Below are 25,089 nucleotides of genomic sequence, written 5' to 3' on the forward strand. Positions count from 1 at the left end.
ACCTCCACCTTGGAGTTAGACAGTCACCCCTCATTCTCAAAAGTGTGTACAGAGCCAGTCATACCAGCCTTGCTTGAGATAAGCTCTGGAAAACCAGCCATCTACCCTTATTGTCTGGCAAACATTGCTGCTGGCACGCAGAGACTACACCCGCAAGATAGGATTGGCTTTGAGGTTAATCAGACCAATTTTTAGAAAGCAGGAGGAAACTCTGAGAGCAAACACAGACCTTGGGAGTTAGTAGCCTAAAACCTGAGCCTGCCAGTTATAAGTCATGACTTTTAACCCTTGAAGTATTATTTACAGATGGATAGAAATTCTGTCTATACTTAAGCCATCATTTAGAGAGAACAAAATATGATGATATGAATAAAATGCTTTTCATGCTTCAGGAGGCAGATATTTAGAGATGAGGTACCATTTTTTAGTATTTTATTGAAGTTTAGTTGACTTACATTGTAGTGTTAATTTCTGCTGTATAGCAAACTGACTCATTTATAGATATATATGTGTACATATACAAATATATATTCTTTTCCATTATGGCTTGTCACGGGATATTGAACAGAGTTCCCTACATTATACAGCAGGACCTTGTTGTTTATCCAAACTGTATGTAATAGCTTGCATCTGCTAATCCCAACTCCCAGTCCCTCCCCCTTGGCGACCACCAATCTGTTGTCTATGTCCGTGACTCAGTTTCTGTTTTGTAGATAAGTCCATTTGTGTAATATTTTAGATTCCATGTATAAGTGATACCCTATGATATTTGTTTGTGGTATCTTTATTCTGTATTTTTGTGTAAAACTGCTTCTTGATGTCATATTTGTAAACTCCATACTTGCAGGCTAGGTTTTAAAATCACATATGAAAACAAAAAAGAGGGGAGATGGGTAACTGATAGATATGGGTACAGAGACAAATGGATAAAGCCGGATTTCTTAAGTGGCGGTTTTTAAATATAAATCAGAATAAGCTGATGCTCTTAACTCAAAATGGGAGAAATTCAGCTTAAGAAAAATGAATACTAAGATGAAAATAGAAGAGTGTGTAAGAATGGACTTAAAAAAACCAAATCTGAAATGCCGTATGAAACCCTGCATCTAGTAAAAGCCGTAGGAAGAGCACTGGGGACAGAATCGCCATCATGAACCCCGAGAATAAATGTCACAAGCAGATAACAGCTTCCAGAGGCAGAGCTTAGATCTCACAGCGTCTTGGTTTCCTGAACTTCTTGCCCCACACTGGCTGCTTGATAGATGGTCATTGTTTAAATAAAATGCAGAGAAGGCAAACATTATTTATACTAATCAATATAGAAACTAGATGTTATTACCAGAAAAAGGAAAGCCAAATTATGATGGGAAATTGGATGCAATAAGAGACTAAAAATGATTGAAGAAGTCACTCAGCCATGTCTGGGAGGGAGGAAAAGGGCTTGTGAATAGAGTCTGGGCGAGACTACGTAGTAGGACTACAGGTGAGACAGGTCACTGCTCCAGGGAGACGTGCTGTTGTCATTAGACATGACCACTGTCCTGAAAGAAAACCTTGCATTGACCGCTGAGTAAGAAAGCCTCTTCAACATAGGTACAGGGGAAACGTGTCCTTTTGTAAATACTTGTGTTATAAAGAAAAGCTGAGTGAGTGAAATATAGGAAGAGAAGCTGGCTGCTCCAAGTAACTCAAGGCTAAAGAGACTATTTCTAAAAATTAAATTGGCCTAGCCAGAGAGTGACAGTGACTGTATCAGGAGAAGAGAAGGTTTCTAGTGCTGGAAGAACCCACACAGAGGCGGGAGAGCTGATACAGAGAGTAGTTATTGGGGAAATTCAGGCATCACATGCGCACTGGGATTCTTGGCCTATGAGTCCCCTCTTGATCTGAGATTGTTGTTGTGGTGCAGATGCTAAGTCAATCATGTCCGACTCTGTGACCCACGGACTGCAGCATGCCAGGCTGCCCTATCCTTCACTGTCTCCTGGAGTTTGCTCAGGTCCATGTCCATTGAGTCAGTGATGCTACCCAACCACTCCATCCTGATGTGCTGTGACTCAGTAATGAGACTCCCGCGCCCAGTGGGTGCTCCAGGGACCCACACTCGCTTTTAGCCGTGTGCTGTCCCCTCTGCAAGTGTAGCCAGTCTACACCACTGGCTACTTGCGGTAGCCAGACACCGCAAGTGGTTTAGCCTCTGACTCCCCGAGAAAAACAGAGGTGACTCAATTGGCAGCATGTGCTGATTTCTGCAGTATCAATACTGCCACCGTGACTGATTGTAAGCTTTCAGTGTGATGTCACTGAACATGGAGGTTGGGGAGATCTGTTAACAGCTGACTCTCAGGGAGCTGTATGAGGCAGGATCTGTTTCTCTGAGGACCTTGATCCAGGACCCATCATTTTATTCAGAACTGTGATTAATTTCATGACTTGTTTCTGCTCACTTCATTTGACCACCCAATCTCTCACCAGGGTATGAGATGAAGCCTGCCTGATTCACTTTTTAAAAAAATTAAATGGAGTAATACAGCTAAAGATTATCATGCTACATAAAGTAAGTCAGAAAGAGAAAGACAAATACCATGGATATCACTTATATGTAGTATCTAAAATATGACATAAAAGAACCTATCTATGAAAAAGAAACAGACTCCCAGACATAGAGAACAGACTAGGGGTTGCCAAGTGGGGGTGGGGTGGGGGACGGATGACAGGTTTGGAGTTAGCTGATGCAAACTATTATAGATAGGATGGGTAACAACAAGGTCCTATGGTACAGCACAGGGAACTACATCCAATCTCCTGGGATAAACAATAATGGAAAAGAATACAAAAAAAAAAGTATATATGTATACGTGTGTAACTGCGTCACTTTGCTACGTAACAGAAATTAACACAACATTGTAGATCAACTGTGCTTCATTAAACAAATAAAAGAAAGAAAATTGGCTGTCATTGAAGTTTAGGATTTTAATGTTTAGACAACTTTCCAAATGGAAATATATATATAAAAGACCAATTTATCCTATCACTAGGACATAGATTTCATTAAGAATGCCCTTAATCACTGTGGCAGTAGAAATTATCAATGTTTGAAAACTCAACGAATAGCAAGAGTTTTTATGGGAAGCTGTTGCTTAGTTCACTGTACAGTTTGGGCTATATCGGCGATTCAGGAGTTAGCCCATTGCTGATGGCCCTTAACTAAAAAACAAAACAAAACGAAACACTACTTATACAATAATACAAAGTGGAGCTCAGTTCTGAGCAGTGGGACTTACCTGAAGCTTTACAGTGAACAGTGAAAGCAGTGTGTTAGTTAGAATTAGGATCAACTACATATCAAAGAAAATACAACATAATCATGGCTTAAACGCACAACATTTCACCTAAAATAAGTCTGGAGGGGAGCAGTTTCAGGATAGTGGTGGAGGTACAGGGTTGTTAACATCTCAGTCTCCATCTATCTCTCTGCTCCATCATTTTAGCACAGAATCATTTCAAGGTCCAATAGAGTGATTAGTGCCCCAGGCATCATATCCAAATATTTTAAAAAGTAGGTAGCTGGGGAAGGGCACAAGCACACATCCTAGCCATCTCCTGCTTTTTTGAGAATCATTCCAGAAACACTCATTCAACACTTCCTCTTCTGTCTCCTTGATCAGAACACAGTCACAGATGGTTAAGATCCTACTTATCTGCAAGGCTTGTCATAGCTTTGAGCACTAAAGAATTGATGCTTTTGAACTGTGGTACTGGAGAAGACTCTTGAGAGTCCTTGGACAGCAAGGAGACCAAGCCAATCAATCCTAAAGGAAATCAACCCTGAATATGTATCGGAAGGACTGATGCTGAAGCTCTAATACTTTGGCCACCTGATGCAGAGAGTCGACCCATTGGAAAAGACCGTGATGCTGGAAAAGACTGAGGCTGGAGGAGAAGGGAGCGACAGAGGATGAGATGATTAGGTGGCATCAGCAACTCTATGGACACGAGTCTAAGCAAACTCAGATAGATAGTGAAGGACACGGAAGCCTGGTGTGCTACCGTCCATGGAGTCACAAAGGGTTGAACACGACTTCACGACTGAACAACAACAACAATCTGCAAGGAGGACCAGGAATGTGGTCTTTTACCTGGACACAGTGTTAGACCCGAATGCTCTTTCTTTGGAAGAAGAGTGGGAGCATCTAGGGATGGGCAGACTCTGCCATAGCAGAAATGACTCAGTTGCCAAGATTAACGTGGTCCAGGCTGTGCACGCCCCTGATTATGGAGCCCTGAGGCTGAGCTGCAGAAGGGACTTGCTGCTTTTTATTGAGCTTTAACCACCGTGGCATGTACCTAGGATTAAGGTATTCATTTTCCAGTTTCTAGAGTGAAACAGATGCAGACTCGTAAGATATAAGAAAAAACAAAAGTGAAATTTGATGCTTTCTCCCCAACTCTCCCAAGGCCCAAGGAAGAAGACAGAGGAGGAATCTGCCTGCAATGCAGGAGACCCCGGTTCAATTCCTGGGCCAGGAAGATCCGCTAGAAAGGGATAGGTTACCCACTCCAGTATTCTTGGGCTTCCCTGGTGGCTCAGCTGGAAAAGAATCCACCTGCAATGCAGGAGACCCCGGTTCGATTCCTGGGTCAGGAAGATCCGCTGGAGAAGGGATAGCCTACCCACTCCACTATTCTTGGGCTTCCCTGGTGGCTCAGCTGGTAAAGAATCCGCCTGCAATGTAGGAGACCTGGGTTTGATCCCTGGGTGGGAAAGATCCCCTGTAGTGGCTACCCACTCCAGTATTCTGGCCTGGAGAATTCCATGGACAGTCCACAGGGTCGCAAAGAGTCGGACACAACTGAGCAACTTTCACTTTCAGCCACAGGAGAGCCCTGTGGAGCCTGGCAGACTAAGTTACAAAGTAGCGGAGTGGGCCTCCTGCTCATGGCCTGCAGGTTCCCTGGAAACCAGGTCTCAGTCCATCGGAGGTGAAGACCAATGCCACTTGGGAGCGGCGGGGGGACAGAGATGAAGGTGGGGCCAGCTGGGGGCCTTGTGCTCAGGCTGCGCTGGAGGAAAGACATAGCTGGTGTGACCCTGCATCTTCTCCCGACAGGACGCCTAGCAAGCTTCTTAAAGCTACTGCTAAACAGCTGACACACTCTGACAGTTCACCCACGCATTTGTGCCCAAATTCCAATGGCACCACTGTAGCAAGTTGCACCAGTGTTTCGTATTGAAGGCCCGTGGGCTTGGATCAACTTGGGACATGCTCTGGTCACCAAACGAGAACATTTCATGAGAAATAGCCCCTTCTTTGGAGGGGGCAGAGGTACTCAAGTGGGTTGTCCCAGGCACCTGGACCAGTCCACATAGTTGTAACACAGTCTTGTTCCAGTATATAAGAGTAGACCATTAGAAGATTAGTAGAAATTAGACAATTAGTAGAAACTTGTGCTAGAGTTAAGCACATCCAGATAGCAAATGTGAACACTGATAAGTGGAAGTCGCTCAGCTGTGTCTGACTCTTTGTGACCTCATGGACTATACAGTCCATGGAATTCTCCAGGCCAGAATACTGGAGAGGGTAGCTGTTCCCTTCTCCAGGGTATCTTCCCAAACCAGGGATCGAACCCAGGTCTCCCACATTGCAGGTGGATTCTTTACCAGCTGAGCCATCAGAGAAGCCCGAACACTGATAAACTGGTAACAAAAGATGAGTGACCAAGTGACAAAGAGCTATAAAAATGGCAAATGTCTGTGTTTGGGAAATTTCATAATATGAAATTCATAATAAGTTATGAATAAATAATAAGTTCATAAAATGAACTTAAGTTTGAGATATTTAATGTTGGGACCAATTGTCAGTACACTTTGAATTATCATAATAAAAACTAAAATTGATGTTCAAAAAAACCACTTCTGTTGATCAATAACAGTTTAAATTATATCCAATGCTTGCTAACAAAGACAGAAATATTTTAAATATTAGGAAAATTCCACCCAAGGTTTTTAAAACATATTTTAAACTATCATTTAAAGGCATGATAAATTCAACCATAAGTCATTCACTAAGAGCTCTAATCTGATAACATTCTACTGCAATATTACAGTTGTTTTTGAGAGGCTTAAAGAAGTGTATAACAGCACATATTTTATGCTGTTAAGGCACATTACCACTTTGCAAAGTTTTGATGGATTCTGTCATTAGATAGCATTATACTTACTTGGTTGATGGAAACTATTGACCAAATTTTTTACACAATTTTGTTAAAATCATAGAATGCCATAATGTTCTGTAGAACCAGAAATCACTGCCTTTGAATGACACCTGGGTATGTCCTGAATTTTCTGACTAAATTGCTTCTATATAGATATATCAATTTATGAAACTTTAGAGACTGAAATTTGAATACCTGACACCAAGGTGATTATTTTCCCCTAAACCTTTTCTTTCCTGCTTGACTGGGAACCTGAGAATTTCCCTTAATTCATACCTCCTAAATACATAAGTCATATTGTTATACTGTACACTTAAAATTATATAGTGCTTTTCATCAACTGTATCTCAATAAAATTGAAAGAAAAAATTAAATTAAAAAAAATCCTAAGCAAAGGAAAAGAAATGAAGCACATATCCTATCTATAATTATTAAATCTGAATAGTGTGATTATGGGTTCATTAAAATATTCTTTATTTTTATATATGATTGAAATTTTTTGTAACAAAAGTTTTCCAAGTTTAAAAAAAGTTAGAAGCATCTATGGTCCTTCAATCTCAAGTTTCTATTATCATCAAACTGATGAAAGTGAGCTGATACTGCTGCTCTATTATTAGCTATGCTCCATAATTGGTCAGAAATTTCACATTTTATTATATTGCTGGACCTTTCCCAGGGGTGTAAATTATTAAGTGTTCAGTATTCATGGCCCATCTGCCCAGAAAAGTCAGACTAAGATTTTGGAGTAGGTTAGAATAGAGTTAGAATGAGTGAGGGTATTAAAATATGCAACACACTGGAGTTCATTTCCTAAAAGGAATCATAAGACCCAAAATCTCATCAAGTTGTTCTAACTATAGTGCATAAATAATGTTACCTTTAGGTTTTTCAGCATCAGGGTAAAATTAGGATCTGCTAATGTTGGATGGTAAAAAAGAAAAAAAAGCTCTTGTTAGGTATTCATCCTGAACAAGCTAATTTGATTTACCCCAGGAAATTCTGGGCATGGTTAATGGCGTATGAAAGGTAACAAAGAGAAATTTGCTGGATGTGGAATTATAGCAAACTTAAGTTTGTTAGATTAGGAATTTTTCATTGTATTACTTTAAAAAAAAATGTATATAGATTTTTAAATGCCCAGGGAATTTCATTTATTCGTTTGGCTGCCCGAGGTCTTTGTGGAAGCATGCAGGATTTTGAGCTGCAGCGTATGGGATCTAGTTCCCTGGTCAGAGATTGAACACAGGCCCCCTGCACTGAGAGTGCAGAGTCTTCGCCACTGAACCACCAAGAAGTCCCATCAAGGAACAGAGACATACAGTTTACATGCAGAGTCTTTGGGTGTCTGTTTTAATCCTCTCATATTCTCAATCAACCACATTTTTGTATAATTTTTGCTCATATTTTGCTATGTTTATTCCAAGGATGACTGGATGTTTGGAAGGATAGACGGGTGGATGAATATTTTACATCCCTCATGATTATGCTCTAAATGGGATGTTTTCCTTTCTTTGCTATTTTCAGGTTTCCTTTTAAAGTGTAGCATGTTTATAAACTTTATTCCCAGTAAATTCACATGCACATACTGTATATTTTTAAAAACTGATCGGGATAACTAATCTGATCTTTCTCAAAAGCCCAGACTTGCTTAACATGGAAAAATAATAACTTTTAATCCTTAAAGTTAAAAAACTTGAATAGCCCTTTCAAATGATGCTCTTAATTTTCAGATCTGTCTATCCTGGCTTCTTTCTAAGTGACATCTGGGCCTGTTGCCATGGGGAAATCGCTGGTTATGTGACCCCATGAAGGGAACAGTCAGAAGTCTTGAATGCGTTCTCAAAGACCGTGTTTCTGTTGTATCTGCTTGCTGTCCATTCTGGGGCATTCCCTGCTGAAGTCAGCCACTGGAACTTATGATCCGTCTCTCTCGGCTTGGTGAAGACAATTGATAACTCTCTGCCGGCAACTGGGCCAACCTTTGGCTTGGCTGCTATTTTCACCTCCAGCTTCTTGGGTCATCTCATGCCTCACCATGGGAGGTCGCAAAACAGATTGGTGGCTTTCAGACTGGCTGCCTTCTGATCCTTCTCAAAGACCTAAAGGAAGTTCTACATCCTTCTGATGTAATGTAGAAATCAGGAAAGCTAGACATCAGGGATTTTGTCTGACCAATTTAGTTTGATGGTTGTAGACATGGGGGTGCTGTTATTGAAATGGGTTTCCTGATTTCAGTGGAAATAAGAAGATTCTGAGGATGGAGACAGAGGCAAATTCTGGCAAAATCACTAGAAAGGAATGGTGCCATAATAGTAGTGAAGCAGGATTAACCACCAGAGTAAACTGACACTCAGAGAATTTTGGAAGTGATAGATTGAGAAGTTCCCTAGAACAAATTTAGAGGTCAGTATGTTAAAGTCTTTCTTGGTCGGAATAACTGGGGGGAAATCTGACTCAAACTAGGTCTTAGGAAAGCTCAGTCTATTTCTGATTTCCCTTTGCTGTTAATGGGTAGCCTGCTAGGGTTTTCAACAGACAACCTAGTATTGACTCTCTGAGAGGCAACCAAGTCCCAAATTCCAAATTTAATCTGGTTCACACCACGAGACTGCCAGGAACTTCTCTCTGCATGACTTGGGCTTTCTGCATGGGTTTTTAACCTCTTGGTCTGGGCAGCTGGAGAATTCAGTAAATGTCTTCAGGGGAAACCAATAAATTTCACAGCTCTGCATGGCCTTTCTCTGGGATCTTGGACCTTCCATTCTGACTGCCTCTCCACCGCTGAATTCTGATTCCTTCCTCGCCCCCCACCACCCTCCTCAGGACCCGACCCTGTGCTCTTGCCAAACCTTGCTGATATTTCTGCCCCTTTGCAATGTCTGTTTGTTGGTATTCGCAGCCTTTTGCTTCTGCTCCATGAATCAACATGTGCCCCCAGAGGAAAGGCGACATGCAGAAAGTCAGCTCGCTTTTTGGGTTTTCCGTCTCTCTGGTCTTGCCTTTAAGGTCTGACTGCCTGTCAGCTCTACCTTAACTTCATAAAGATGTACTTTGTGTTGTCATCTTATTTCTCTAACCCTTGATGGGATGATTGTTTCCACATGTGACTTCATCACAGGTTGTTGCAAGAAGGTCTGATTTAGTCTAGAGTCATCTTTCAGAAACATCCTAGATGATTTTCAAGTGAAGTCCAAGTTGAAATACACTTCTTTCTGTTTGTTTCACCATATTACACAGGGCCAATTTTATTGAGTTATATTTTCATTAAAATTTTTAATTTTTGTAATCTTTCCAATTAATATACATAGGACTGAATAAACTTATCCCAGAGCTTCCCCAGTGGCTCAGTGGTAAAGAACCCACCTGCAATGCAGGAGACACAGGAGAGGCAGGTTTGATCCCTGGGTTGGGAAGACCCCCTGGAGGAGGACATGGTAACCCACTCCAGTATTCTTGGCCATGAAGAATCTCATGGACAGAGGAGGCTGGCGGGCTACCGTCCATAGGATCGCAAAGAGTCGGATGAAACTGAGCATGCACACATATATATAATTGTTTTGCTTTTCTTTTTATCTGCAATTATTTTCCTGTTATCTTGTTTTAAATATTTACATTTGTGACCTTCTTTTATAGCTTAATGGTCATATGCTTATCTTACTTCCTAAATATCAGCTTTTTAATTCATTTATTATCTCTATTTTTCTTATTTCTTTTCTAATTTTTATCTTTGTTAAATCCGTTTTTTCCTTAGTGTGTCTACTTGTTTTCCATAAATATTTTTAATCAAAAATTAATTAATTTTTATTATTTATTGACCATTGTAAGCACATAAGGCTATAGATATTTCTCTGAACATGGATATAGCCCATATCCCATAGATATAGTTCCAATTAGGTAGCAGTTTCAATTATCATTGTTTTCTCTAAAATTTGAAACTGTAGCTATTTAGCCCTTAGTCATCTGTCCAGTTGGTTTACATTAAGGATAACATTGAATGATTTATGAATCATGTTTTGTTTTAATGGGATTTTGATGGGAAATAGTTTCTATCATTTTGTGAAACAGAAATTAGCCCAATTTTTGAGTAGAGAAAGAGTCCAGAATGTTTGATTTTAGGTGTCCTTAGAAAATGTGGTGCAGGCCACCATTCACAAAATAAGTTATATAATGTTGACCACATATCAGTGCAGGGAACTGGGTGTGGCCGTTCAGACTATGGTCCCTCTCAGTACGGGGAGGAGCAAGGGAGTTCCAGAAAAACATCTTCTGCTTCACTGATTATGCTAAAGCCTTTGACTGCGTAGGTCACAAGATACTGTGGAAAATTCTTAAAGAGATGGGAGTACCAGACCACCTTAAATGTCTCCTAAGAAACCTGTGTGCAGGTCAAGATGCAGCAGTTAGAACTGGACATGGAACAACAGACTGGTTCAAAATTGGGAAAGGAGGACAACAAGGCTGTATATTATCATCCTGCTTATTTAACTTCTGTGCAGAGTACACCATGCGAAATAGCAGGCTGTATGACTCACAAGCTGGAATCAAGATTGCTGGGAGAAATATCAACAACCTCAGATATGCAGATAATAACACTCTAATGGCATAAAGTAAAGAGAAACTAAAGAGCCTCCTGATGAAGGTGAAAGAGGAGAGTGAAAAAGCTAGTTTGAAACTCAGCATCCAAAAAACTAAGATCATGGTATCCGGTCCCATCATGACATGGCAAATAGATGGGGAAAAAAATGGAAGGAGTGACAGATTTTATTTTCTTGGGCTCCAAAATCACTGTGGAAATCAACCCTGAATATTCACTGGAAGGACTGATTACTGAAGCTCCAAAAGTATGGCCACTTGATGCAAAGAGCTGACTCATTGGAAAAGACCCTGATGCTGAGAAAGATTGAAGGCAAAAGGAGAAAAGGGCAGCAGAGGATGACATGGTTAGGTAGCATCACTGATTCAATGGACATAAATTTGAGCAAACTCAGGGAGATAGTGGAGGACAGAGGAGCTGGCATATTACAGTCCATGGAGTCACAGAGAGTCAGACACGACTTAGCGACTGAACAGCCGCAGCCCAGGAAAGGAGCTTCAGCATCCTCTGGAAACTCAGTAACCTTTGTCTTCAAAGAACTGGTGATAAAACACAGATCTGAGTTGAAAGTCACGTTTATTTCTCACTATTGTTCAGTCTTTGTTGCTCAGTGACTTATAGATCCCTGGAGATGAATGTTAATCAAAATATTTTTGCGAAAAGAACACAGATTTCTTTGAAATGGAGAAGTGAAGGTCACAGAGAGACTTCAGTTTTTAAGATTTTGCTTTTATTTTTTCACACTAAGTGATTTGCCTTCTAGTTCCTCACTTCTTTCTTCCTAGCAAAGCTTTCCATGTGTTCTTAGATTTTAGTATTACCCAATGTTTTTTTCTTTTTTTTACTATATAGACTGGGAAGGAGGGCATGACATTATGATGAGGGAGAGGAATAAGCAGTTGCCTGAAAGTAAAACAAATGAAAAATAGCTTTTCAAATGAATTCTTCTTATACAGTGTGAAAATGAAAACATTTGCTGGCCTAATGTGATCTAAAGCACATCCGTAATTGACATTGGATGAAGGGCATTTTTGGTGGATTGGAGGTGATTCCGTTTTGGACACTTTCTTCCCCCTTTTAAAAAATTGGGGTATAGCTGCTTTACAATAATTGGGGCAATAATGTATCACTCACTTTTGGAAGCATGTTTGATCAGAGCTGTGGTCAATAAGGAGTAAGCCAGAGAACAGAGTCCTTGGAAAAACAAATCTCTTTTTTAAAGCTATTTGCACATTTAGAAAGTCTAGCTGTCATTACACTCATTCCTGAGGAAATCAAATAAGACAGCCTCTCAATGTACTCTTTAGTTCACTCACCAAGACACCCTGGAAGAGGCTGAAGGGAATCCCTTGGTCTGCAGAGCACAGGAAATTACAGCATAAAAGAAGCAAAAGGGATTCTACCCAACAGGAAGTCTTCAGGTGCTGTTTCAAGATTTTGTAACAGATGAATTCTGTGATGAGTTTAGGATGGATGTAAGATCCTCTTGACCAAGAAGTAATTTCTGGAGGCTTTAGGACACTCATCCACCAGTTGGACTGCTCTGCTTGCTTTTAATTTCTTGATAGGCCAATCAATAGGATACACCACATGCTAAGAAGTTAAGAAGAATTTGTGATTATGGCAAGAAATAGAGGGAGTTGAAATAACTTGTTGGTAAACAGAGGATATTGTCTTTCTGCTTGTTGTTGTTCAGTTGCTCAGTTGTGTCCTACTCTTTGCAACCCCATGGACTGTAGCACGCCAGGCTTCCCTGTCCTGCACCAACTCTCAGGGCCTACTCAAACTCATGTCCGTTGAGTCGGTGATGCCATCCAACCATCTCATACTCTGTCATCCCCTTATCCTCCCGCCTTCAATCTTTCCCAGCATCAGGGTCTTTTCAGATGAGTTACTTCTTCGCATCAGGTGGCCAAAGGATTGGAGTTTTAGCTTCAGCATCAGTCCTTCCAATGAATATTCAGGGTTGATTTCCTTTAGGATTAACTGGTTTGATCTGCTTGGAGTCCAAGGGACTCTCAACAGTCTTCTCCAACACCACAGTTCAAAAGCATCAGTTCTTTGGTGCTCAGCCTTTTTTATGGTCCAACTCTTAGGTCTGTACATGACTCCTGGAAAAACCATAGCTTTGACTGTATGGCCCTTTGTTGGCAAAGTAATGTCTCTGCTTTTTAATACACTGTCTATGTTCATCATAGCTTTTCTTCCAAGGAGCAAGCGATTCTACAAAATGTTTAAAAAAAATAGAGAGAGAGAGAGACTAAGAGAACCTCCAAACTCTGTCAGACTCCTCTTTGAAATCTTGGTTTCTGTTTTGTTTCCTGTGCTTTCCACTGTGGAATTTGAGAGATTCGGATGGCAGAGGGGTAAGGTGGGGATTGACACCTTTTCAGGTGAAAGAACACGCAGGAAGAGGACTCATCTAAACTCTTGGGAGGAAAGTCTGTCAGCTTGCAAGAAATATAATAGCCTCCCTTTCTCATTAGAACCACTGCTCCTGTTTTTCTGGACAATCTCTTCACATATGAGACTCCTAAAATGCAATAGTAAACTTGTAGACCGATGGGCCGCATTCTTTCCCTAAACTCCTCTTCCACGTCTTATCCTCAACCTCCCTTCCACACCACCTTACCCAACATCCAGTGAGCAGTAGGAATGAAAGTGAACTAACTTTTCAACTGATCAGATAACATACAACTTTTACATTCAAATGAGTGTTTTGACCTTCATGGTGACTTCGCATGGTGCTCCAAAACTTATAGTGATGTTGTTGGTGCTGAAATCATTTTAAACCCTCCACTTTATGAGCCTCTTTCTGTTCCTACAGAGGGTTTTGTATAATCCTTTCAAGGGGTAAAAGTTGACTGAAGAGACATATCTACAGGGAACCTACAATGAGATCGCACTTACCGGGAATACGAGTGTCGTCACCACTGCCTGCAACCCTGAAGGCCAAGGTCAGACTTTTGCAGGGCACTCAGAACTCATTACTCATACACACATACTGAAAAAATACCTTTTGTGTTCCTTTATGGCGAAAATCATGTTTTCTATTCTTTGGCCAAAAAGTTATTTACCAAACCAGTACTTCTGACAGCTTCCAGTTCACTTTGATTTTTTAATCACTTGCCTGTTTTTGGAAAGATGATTCAAATACAGCAGGACTCGATTTAAGCAGACCTGTTGCTTTGGGGTCACCCTGCAGCTCTGCAGTCGTTGTGCTGTTTGGCCTTTGTTGCTGTTGTCGTTGGTGATGGAATGATTCGAGGGAAGGGACGAGTAGGATCAGGGATAATTAAATCTCTGCTCTTGGACATTTTGCAAATTGGAGTGATTTACCTGGTGCATGATTGTTCTCTCCCTCACATTTTTTTAGACAGAGATGAAGAACATGTAAGAGAGCATGCTGGCAGCCATAGGAATTAGACTGTTTGGTTATTTTCATTCTCTGCTACCTGGAAGGGTGTTATTTAATTGGTTACTGGAGTTCAGACCTGCGTCAGTCTGGTTTCTCTGAGAAGCAGACTCTGAGTGATGAGCACAGGAGGTTCACTGGGGGGAAAGGGAACCAGATGGTACTGGCGAGCCCCAGACTGTTGGGCAGATGTGACCGAGATTCAGTCAAGCGTCAGCCTGGTGAGGGTACCACAGCAAAGGTCATCCTTAGGAGTAATCCCGTTTGGGGAGGAAACAGCCAAGCCCTTGAAAGCCACTATGATCAGTCATTGGCTAGAGGGTCTCCAAGAAGACCACGACCTCGGTTCCAGCTCCTGCTGGCACCACAGCTGGAGTCTGTCAGCCAAAATCCCTCCTTATGACTGGGCGGTAAGGTCTTTCTTGAAGGAGATCCAAGCAGCACACCTCCCTGGCTGCCCTGGTCCCCGAGTATGTCCTTCAGCTGTGGTCCTTTCTCCTCTGGGGCCACAAGACCTTGGATGTCCCTCACCTTAGGGAGAGAGGTCGCACAGAAATACAGAGAGGAAGGAAGAGTCCAGTGGTGGCTTTGAAGTTCCCAAAGAATTGGAATTTTTTTTGGCAAATTTTTTTGGGGGGCCATGCCATGAGGCTTGTGGGGATCTTAGTTCCCAGACCAGGGATCACACCTGTGCCCCCTGCAGTGGAAGTACAGAGTGCTAACCACTGGACTGCCAGTCAAGTCTCCCAAAGAATCTTTTGATATGCATGGCTGTGACAGTTCCTTGAAAGAAAAGCCACTGTTTACCAAATGCCTATCATATCCAGTGGAAAGGAGAATAGGACAATTCTGTGAGCAGAGAAGGTTGTTGCCTACTTCAAGATGGGGAGGAAGGAAAGTGCGAGTGAAGAGGAACAGAAGAGGTTAAAGTGCGTGGGCTGAATCTTGGTCAGGAGGGGGACAGGGTGGGAGAACCCAGGGAGGAGCGACTGAGAGCCCAGCCTAGGATGGCACCGCACAGGCCCTCAGTCTCTCGCCAATGGACTGAGAGTCCAGCTGGCTCACTGCCCACAAGCCTGCAGACCAACAAGTCTTCTAATTGGTCTGCCCAGAAGAGGTGCACCTGGGCAACTCATTCACAAAAAAAGGGATGTTATTTCTCTAATTTACACAGAGTTCCTTGGACACCAGCAGGGGCCAATGCTTTGCCTTCTGGATGCAGTCTGAGAAAATCACAAGGTCTCAGAAGACCCTCCATCCAAGCAGGTGCAGAGGGAGTGAATGCCAGCTGGCCTGCTTATGATCCGGAGCCTAGAGCATCTGGACCAGGTCCTGGAGCGCAGTGCTGGAAAGTCTAGAATTTCTCCCTTCCAGGCCCAGAGCGGCGCTAAGGGGGGGCCTGAAACTGGAAGACCTGGGGAGGTTTTAAAGTAGAAAAAGGAACTTATTCTGGAGGAGTAAGGACTTGAGACCCAAAGAGCATATGACAATTAGTGGACCTCAAGTGAAGGAGCACAGCTGGTTGATATCCGTTCCCCTCCACATAGTACATGAACCCTGGGGACTCAGCAATAGCTCCGGGGACAAATGGGAAGGATTCTATAGGGAAAGAAGGCGATTCCTTAAATGCAGCGAGTTTAAATGTCTGCCATCCAAAAGACTAGGAACCCAGAATAGTCGAGTGGTAGAAATATTAAGGGCATATGTTTGTTTTCACACCCGAGCTTGTGCCCTGAAAAAATCAGGACCTCTTATTAACTCAAAACTGAGGTTCCAAGACAAAGTGAATTGCCAGAAATCTTCAAAATAGTTATGTGCAAAAGCAGTACTCACACTCAGGCTTTTGGACATCAACCCTAGTGTTCTTTAACTTAACATTTTCTCCCTGCACCCTGTTAGGAAACTCAGCTAACACGGTGCGGTGTTTGGCACACAGCAGGTGCTAGATAAATGCATGCTAGTGAATGCTGATTGACTCATTTATTGCATCCCTGAAGGTCCAATTAGCTGCACACAACAAGGCTGAAAGGCTTTAGTGCTGGGTTTTAATTAGCAAACCAGGATGCGCCTAAGTGCCTTAGAGAAAGGGAGAGAGGCAGCTGATACCAGGATTTTAAATGATCAGAACCACTGATTTGTTTACATACATGATGCCAGCATCTCACTGGTGAGTGTTTACAGAAACATTGCTATCAGCCAAAGTGCTAGGCATAGAGCTGGAACCTTGAAACGACAGCACTGAATGCCCATCTCTTTCCTATGAGGACAGCCCCACCACTGAGCTCAGACACTGGACTGCTCAGTTGTGAGGCTATTTTGACATTAGCATCCCTCCAACTGTTTACCTCCCAGCCTTGAAGTCTGGGAACCAGACCAACTTATTTTATAGTTCAAATGCGAAGTGTTTAGCATAACTATATTGATTCCCAAAGTCAGTTCTACTTTAACTCACACACAGAAACACACACAAAGGAAAATGTGCAGATTTCTTAATTAATGGACTCATTTTAAGAGCCAAACATTTAGTGTTAAAATGAAGCTGTTTAGAAACAGAAACAACCCAAATGTCCATCAACAGAGGAATGGATAAGCAAAGAGTGGTGCCTTCAGATGTGGAGTGCTACCCAGTAGTGTTAAAGAGTAAGCTACTTATCTACACATTGTGAGTACATCCCAGTATATAAGCATGTCATAGTACAGAATAGCATGGATGACTCTCAATTATGTTGAGCAAAAGAGGCCAAGTTGCAAAAACCAAAATTTTGCATCTATATAAAGTTCTAGAACAGGCAAAACAAGTACTTGGCAAAAAAGAAGAGAAAAGCCTAGGATGAAGACGGCCTGGTGAAGGACGTGAGGGAGCTTTCCGAGTGATAGAACTGTCTGTCTAGGATCTTTGGGTTTTACTGCGTCCAAATTATACCTCAATAAAGAGAAATCAATTGAAATAAAAAAATTGAAGCTATACTCAAACCGGTGCTCTGTGACAACCTAGAGGGACAGGATGGGGTGGGAGGTGGGAGGTAGGTTCAAGAAGGGGGACATATATATGTATGCCTATGGCTGATTCTTGCTGATGTATGGCAGAAACCAACACAATGGTGTAAAGCAATTACCCTCCAATTAAAAAAAATAAATTTTTAAAAAACTCGAAAAAAGCTGAAGCTCTAATAAAAGATTGGAGAAATGGTTTTAAATATATATTATTTATATTATATATAAGTTTTAGGTGAACCACATAAACTCACAATTTTTAAAGATTATATTCCATTCATAGTTATTATAAAATATTGGCTATATTCTCCATGATGTGCAGTATATCTTTGCAGCTTATTTATTTTATACACAGTAGTTTGTACTCACCCCGTCTTTTTAAAAGAAACTTGGAGTCGAGCATTGCAGCTGAAGTTATGGTATTGTAGAGTCTGGAGTTGACTCCTGGTTTGTTATTGAACTTTCTGAGCTTGTATATTACTAGGACTTAGTCTGGGGTTATTATAAGGATCAGATCAAGTTCCACATAGATAACAGACAAATCATGAAGCTCTATATGAATGTATAGCATTATGGCTATTACTACCACTTGATGTGAAAGTCTCAATTAGAGTTTTTACAGCTGAGTTAGAAGGCTAGGCTTACCTCAGTTATGACATGTGGAATAGATAATACTGTACTCTTACAATGACTTCGACAGATTTTATGGGAAAGTTGTAACTTGTTTACGTTTGACCAAGTGCGTTGCCTCATCCTAACCCCACACGCTAGCACATTTCCCGTGTACCCCAGTCTGTAGCACTAACCCACGGAAAAATGCCGTTGTATCTTCACTTAAACTGTATTTGGACAAGCACCAGGGCAGGAGGGGTGGAACCAGCATGAAAAGAAAAGGTGCATCGTCCCCTTTCAATCACTGCCTTGGCTTGTTTCGATGTGAAATACTCAGGATTTTCATTTTTGCTAAGTCAGCTCATTTGCCTACCCCCCCCCACACACACGCAGCCCCCCAGTTATCTTTTGATAGCTGCATTTGCTGAACGAATTTTACTTTAGCTTCATAAAAAAAGGAGCACCAGCTAAATAGACTTTGAAACCATCTGTTTGGAACTTAGTCATGATGTATCGGTGCCTTTTTCTAGATGATGAACACTTGGAAATGCTAAGTGCAGATTGAAAGCAATATTGCACTAATTTAATGCACAGGTGTCTAAGGCACTGCTGGCAAGATGGACAAGGGACTTTAAAGGCTGCATGTCACTGCCTTAGGCTTTAGAAAAGTAAAGAACTCCAGCGAGACAAGGAGAGAGGAACATTCCTCTAGGTTTCTGGCTTTTTGTTTGTAATCCATGTGAAGTATCTGAGTACATTTAGCACACGTTATTTGTCAAATACTTCTAGGAATTGTAGAATTAATTAAAGAAAACAGATTTTTGTAATGCCTGTGTAAGCTTAGCGGTTCTCTTTATAGGAGAAAATGCTATCCAAATTCAAATGTTGCAGAAACATATGGCTGATAACTTGGTTTTAAGATGAGAGACAAGCTGGCATAGTGTTTTCAACTGTGGACTCTGTAATTTGGTAGAACTCTGTTCAGATATCTATTCCACCATTTCCGTGATATGTGATCTACAATTAAATTCTCATAAGCTTCAGTTTCTAGATCTGTAAAATGGGTATATTTGCAGTAACTATTTCAGTTATTGATTGCTGTGAAACAAACCACCCCACAAATTGGTGGCTTAAAACTGTAATTTATTACATCACAATGTAGGATAACTGAGTGGTTGTTTTGCTTTACATGGTATCAGATGTGACATTGGATTAGGTCCTAGGAGGCTCAAGTCATCTGGCAGCTGGACTGGGAACTCAGAGTCCAGTGACTGGGGGGCCCTGGTTCTTCTCCGGGGGCATGTCATCTGACTTCCAACAAAGAACATTCCAAGAAGAAAGTAGAAGCTTTCAGGCCAGTGAAGGGCTGAGCTCAAAATTGGCACAGCACCATTTCCACTGTATTCTACTGATCAATGGTGAAGAGTAAATAAAATTTGAACATTTTCTGAAAGAAAGTTGAAAAGTGAAAGTTAGTCACTCAGCCATGTCCAACTCTCTGCAACCCCATGAACTATATAGCCCACCAGGCTCCTCTGTCCATGGAATTCTCCAGGCAAGAATACTGGAGTGGGTTGCCATTTCCTCCTCCAGGGGATCTTCCTGACCCAGGGATTGAACTTGAGTCTCCTGCAGTGCAGGCAGATTCTTTACCATCTGAGCCACTAGGGATGCCTTGCAACATTTTATATCAAGCATTTATTCAGCTGTTATTAATGTCGATATTATGCCAGTCCTATTGTAGTTTAGATGATAGGAAATGGCATTAGGGCATCTAAAATTCAGGCTTGGAGGACTGAAAAGTCTATAGTGATGACATATTTAAGATCATTTAAAAAATCAAAATGGAGTAACTGCTGTTCAGACACCCTAAAGGGAGTCAGGTGGCCATTGTGGATTTGCTTTCAGACACTATTCCTCCATCATTTAGAACTTGTATTTTCTGAACTGTATCAGATTTGAGGCCATATCAGCTGTTTTCACAGTATCTGCCAGCACCTGCTACCTGCAACCTTATAGCTTCAAAGTCCCGCCCTACTCACCCCATCAAAACGTTCACAACTATGTAGTGAATTTGAACCTCAACTCATCCTTGCCATGCAAGCACCCTTACTTCTTGCCAGCTCCAATCTAACTTTGGACAAAAAATGCATGTGACCTTGTGAGGTTTTGTTGCCTTTCTAAGTTTTCCCCATTTTGTGGTCCAGCAAAACACAAATCAGTTGCTTTTGAATCTGCGTCTCCTGGGCTACAGTCCTAACAAACCTCAAATAAATGCCTTTTTATTTCAATCAGGTCTTCATTTCTCGAATTCTGGTTAACAGTAGGCACCATGAACATAGATCTTTGGTATCTGGTTAACCACTCTCAGTTGATAATTAGAGAAATTGAGTCCCAAAGAGAAGCATACCTTCCTGAAGGTCACACAGCTCATGACAGAGTTCAGTTTAAAAACTAATCTCCTACCTAGTCCATTCTTCTTCACAGCAGGCTTTGCTTCCCTGGGGCCTCAGTTCCTCTATTTGTAAACTGGAGCTAACAATGAAATGCTTCCTTAAAGTGCCATTGTAAGGATTCAGTGAATTAGTGGGCGTAAAGTGCTCATTACAATGTCTAACAGTAAGTACATTCTCAATAATTGCTAGACACTACTTCTACAACATTTTTCAATGGCTATGAGAGAGTGGCTGGAATTCAGTGGATAACTTCAGACTTCCATAAACCAAGAAATCACCCTTATCTCTTTAAAACTAGTCACTTTCCAATATCTGTTAATTTCTTTCCAATAATCTTTAGGATCCATTTACTTTTCCCCAAGCCCTGTGTGTTTGTGTGTGTCAGTCGCTTAGTCATGCCCACTCTGTGACCCCATGGACTGTAGCCCGCCAGGCACCTCTGTCTGTGGAATTCTCCGGGCAAGAATACTGGAGTGGGTTGCCTTTCACTTCTCCAGGGAATCTTTCTGACCCAGGGATTGAACCCAGGTCTTTTGCATTGCAGGCAGATGCTTTACTGTCTGAGTCACCAGGGAAACCCCATGCCCTGTGCCGCTATCTTAATATTCAAATCATTTCAAACTGAGGTCATGGCAACCGCCTCTTAGTTGATCTTCTAAGCCTCTAAGAGTTCTCAGACAATTTTTAAAATATGAAATAATTCAATACAATAATAAGTAAATAAATGACATTTATTTCAGGATCCAATGATGGTAATATAACATAGTGAACACTGCCGCTGCTGCTGCTGCTAAGTTGCTTCAGTCATGGCCGACTCTGTGGTACCCCATAGATGGAAGCCCACCAGGCTCCCCTGTCCTTGGGATTCTCCAGGCAAGAACACTGGAGTGGGTTGCCATTTCCTTCTCCCGTGCATGAAAGTGAAAAGTGAAAGTGAAGTCGCTCAGTCGTGTCCGACTATCAGCGACCCCATGGACTGCAGCCCACCAGGCTCCTCCGTCCATGGGATTTCCCAGGCAAGAGTACTGGTACTGGATGTCTAACCCAGCACCGATTGCCAACTACGTTCTTCTTAACAGGAAAATGCTTTTTTTAAATTTTGTTCAGATATTCACCCTTCCTTCTTACAAAGGCCTAAGGGAAAGCTGAACCACTTCCTTGTCCAAAGAATGTTTGATTATGTTAAGAGCAATTTTCTCAAAAAGGGTCTTGACATTTTAGGTGGTACCATTCTTCCTTGTGAAAAACTGTCCATTTATCACCGGGCGTTTAGCAGTCTAGGTATTTTCTGCTATCTATTAAGAGCCATCTAGTCATTGTGACCACCAAAAATGCCAAATAGTTTGACTATCTAATTTGTGAACCACTAGTCTAAAGGTTCAGAGTAGGCATGTGATCCAATTCTGATGATTAAGAGATAAAGAAAATTCTAGGTTCATCCATATCTCTGGGCTTCCCTGGTGGCTCAGATGGTAAAGAATCTACCTGCAATGGGGAAGATTTGGGTTTGATCCCTGGGTTAGGAAGATCCCATAGGAGGAGGGCATGGCAACCCACTCCAGTATTCTTGCCTGGAGAATCCCTATGGACAGAGGAGCCTGGTGGGCTACAATCCATGGGATCACAAAGAGTTGGACAGGACTGAGCAACTAAGCACACATCACCCCTATCTCTAGAAAAGAACCACTTTTGTTCCTCTTTATGGCTGAGTAATATCCCACTGTGTGTGTGTGTGTGTGTGTGTGTGTGTGTGTGTGTGTGTGTGTGTGTGTGACGTCTTCTTTATCCATTCATCTGTTGATGGGCACCAGGGTTGCTTCCATGTCCTGGCTGTTGTAGACAGTGCTGCTTTGAACACTGGGATGCATATGTCTTTTGGAAGCATGGTTTTCTCTGGATGTATGCCCAGGAGTGGGATTGCTGGATCATATGCTAGTTCTACTTTTAGTTTTTTAAAGAAACCTCCACAAAGGTCCCAAGAAGAGATGCTCTTTTCCTCTCAGTTATATCATGTCTGTGCTGATCACCTTGAAGTGCCACCTTGCTACCATCCTGAAAATGAAACTGTCCCCAAGCCTGGTGGACTGGAACAAATGCCAAACTCTGGATTGCTAACTATCTAAATCAAATAACTCAAAGGCTTACACCCTCTTGGGACTTCTTTTGATGTTAGAGCACAAATTTTTAACACTTAAACCAGTTTGAAATGGCATTTCTGTTACTTGCTGCTGAAAGCACCCTAAATAATCTATATAATATATTTGGTCCTGAAACCTACCTAGAAGTAAGGGGAAGTTTCATCTAGATAGGTCATTGTTTTTGAGAGGTAAAACCAGGTCTGTATTACAAAGCACTTCTCTGTCTTTTTCCTCCTAATCCATTCAGATAATTGATTTTAAAACTGAGAAAAATCATTTGGAAAAAAATAGCATGCAACTTTGTTGACTCAACCAAATATATATTGATTTTTTTTGCTAGAGGGAAGGAGAAATATTATTCTATCTCCTACAGCTTACTGGTTGGATTAGCTCTTTGCTATTTCTAGATTTATCCATTATCTTCCTGATTCCTCTCCCCCATTTCCTCTTTTGTTTTAATGGAAGGTAACTACTTTTGGGAGCAGCTGGACTGAAGGTCAACCTCAACTTTTAGGGGTCATATGCAACAGAAAAAGTTGAACAGACCTTTTGGCTACCATTGGAAGGAAAACTTCTATCCAAAGAAAGAGCTATCGGCATCTATAAGCAAAAGAAAGTACTAGGTACTCTTTATAACCAATTTCACGGTTTAGCTTTGTCTTTGAATCCCTGGCCACGGGAAGAGATGGTCTGTACACCAGAAAACAGAAAAAGACAAGCAGAGAAATTCAGCTTAAAGTAAAAGACTTCTGCAAAGTTCGTTTTTTCCTGTGTGTAATTCAAGGTGGAAGTTACATGAAAGCACGAATTATAAGGCTGACACGTTGTTTCAGAACTTAGGCAGAAATAGGAAATGCATCCTTTGATGTGTTTCTTTTAGACAGGCTTTTGTCTAGGAGATCACAGTGGACAGGGGTTTCAGTTCCCCAGGTCTTGAGTCTGTTCCTTGAAGAAGATAGGAAATGGGGCTGTAAACTTTTTCCTGGCACATGTAGAGGAGAGAAAAATCTACATTCCTTTGAAGACTGTTTGGCTATTCGCGGTGCATTCCTGAAATGCCATAGCTTGGTTCTAACTGCACTTAGGTAATTGAAATTTCCTGGCCGTGAGGGAAGCAGGCGGAGGAGGACGAGGCTGGCTTGGGGCAGGAATGAGGGCTGGGATGGGGACGGGAGGGTCTGACAGTGTCCTCCGGAGTCTCCGCCACCAGCACGCTCCCTCCATCCTCTCACACAGAGAGCATCCTTGTGAGCCCGCTCTGCACAGGGCATCTCCCCCTCTCAAGCAAGCGCTGTGGCTACCTGCATAGCATGACCACCATGATACACTAACTAGCATTCCAAGATTTCTCGGCTTGCTCCAACATTGATCTGAGTAGGAATTTGAAGGTCTCTATGCTGCTTTTCGTAGAACGGATTTATCACTTCCTCCCATTCTTCAAAGGATTAATATTGTCTATTGTTTCTGTTAAAAGTCTGTTGTGGGCATTTTTCTTTTTCTTTTCTTTTCCCCTCCTCCCTCCCTTCCTTTCATTCTTCCTCCCTCCCCTCTTCTTTCTTCTTTCTTCTTCCTTCTTTTCTTCCTTCCTTTTTTTTTCTTTTTTAAATATTGTGACTGCCTTGCATCTCATCCCATTCCTATCACTGAAAGATTCCAGAACCCACTTCTCACTCCAGAAACATCAAATCGGAGCCCTTTAGTCACAGTCTTTTAGGAAGGGCTCAGACATGTGAAGTGAGTTTGACACTCAGACTGGACTTTGGGTCCAGAGCTGGTGATAAACGAGCGGCGAGTCCTTTCTGTTGGTCCATCAGGACCTTTTCCTGGTACAGCCCCGCCAGCAGCAACCTGCCATGTCCCGCTCCAGCAGGGAGCAGGGTTGTGTCCCACGGGTATTCAGGGTCTGACCGAGGTCACTGCCGTGGTCCCGGGACTGATTCTGTAGCAGGACTTCTGATGAGCCTGGCCACCTAGCGACTCTACAGGCCGCTGTGTTCAGTTATTCATGTGACATAGCTTTTTCTGTCTTTTAATATGTGCTTCATGATCCATCAAAGTTTTCTACTGTCTTCTAAATTCCTGTTCTGTCTTGTGAAGAATCGTTAAGTCAATCGTTTTCAACTGGGGAGGATTTTACCCTGTGGAGGATACTTGACTTAATTCTCCCTGTCTTTTGAATGTTTTAGGTAGCTTGCTTATCTTTCACGGAGAAGGCAATGACACCCCACTCCAGTACTCTTGCCTGGAAAATCCCATGGACGGAGGAGCCTGGTAGGCTACAGTCCATGGGGTCGCTAAGAGTCAGACGACTGAGCGACTTCACTTTCACTTTTCCCTTTCATGCACTGGAGAAGGAAATGGCAACCCACTCCAGTATTCTTGCCTGGAGAATCCCAGGGACGGCGGAGCCTGGTGGGCTGCCGTCTATGGGGTCGCACAGAGTCGGACACGACTGAAGCGACTTAGCAGCAGCAGCAGCAGCTTATCTTTCATGATCTTGGTATTGTGGCGTTATGCACGAGATAACTTATGGGGTCCAGCAGCATCCTCCCCTCTGCTGGGCTATATGATCTAGGGGTGCCCCCTGTGTGGGTAGAGTGGGACCCCTGATGTGGCAAGCTCCTAGGCAGGGCTGGCCCTGCCTGGTTGGCTGCCCAGTCCTGCCTT

General features: G+C 42.1%; 1 protein-coding gene across 1 annotated transcript in view; it reads left to right on the forward strand.

The window, feature by feature from the left end:
* Positions 1-23,180, forward strand: part of LOC145517360 (uncharacterized) — a 177,096-nt gene extending 153,916 nt beyond the window's left edge. Inside the window, exon 10 of the mRNA XM_081519636.1 lies at positions 22,888-23,180. Within this exon, the coding sequence (XP_081375762.1) occupies positions 22,888-22,891 (4 nt within the window). The 3' untranslated portion in view covers positions 22,892-23,180. The remainder of the gene's footprint in view (positions 1-22,887) is intronic.
* The last annotated feature ends 1,909 nt before the right edge of the window (positions 23,181-25,089 follow it).

Source organism: Giraffa tippelskirchi, chromosome 8, assembly GCF_054371585.1.
Source record: "Giraffa tippelskirchi isolate mGirTip1 chromosome 8, T2T-mGirTip1v1.2.pri, whole genome shotgun sequence".
NCBI classification, from domain to species: Eukaryota; Metazoa; Chordata; class Mammalia; order Artiodactyla; family Giraffidae; genus Giraffa; species Giraffa tippelskirchi.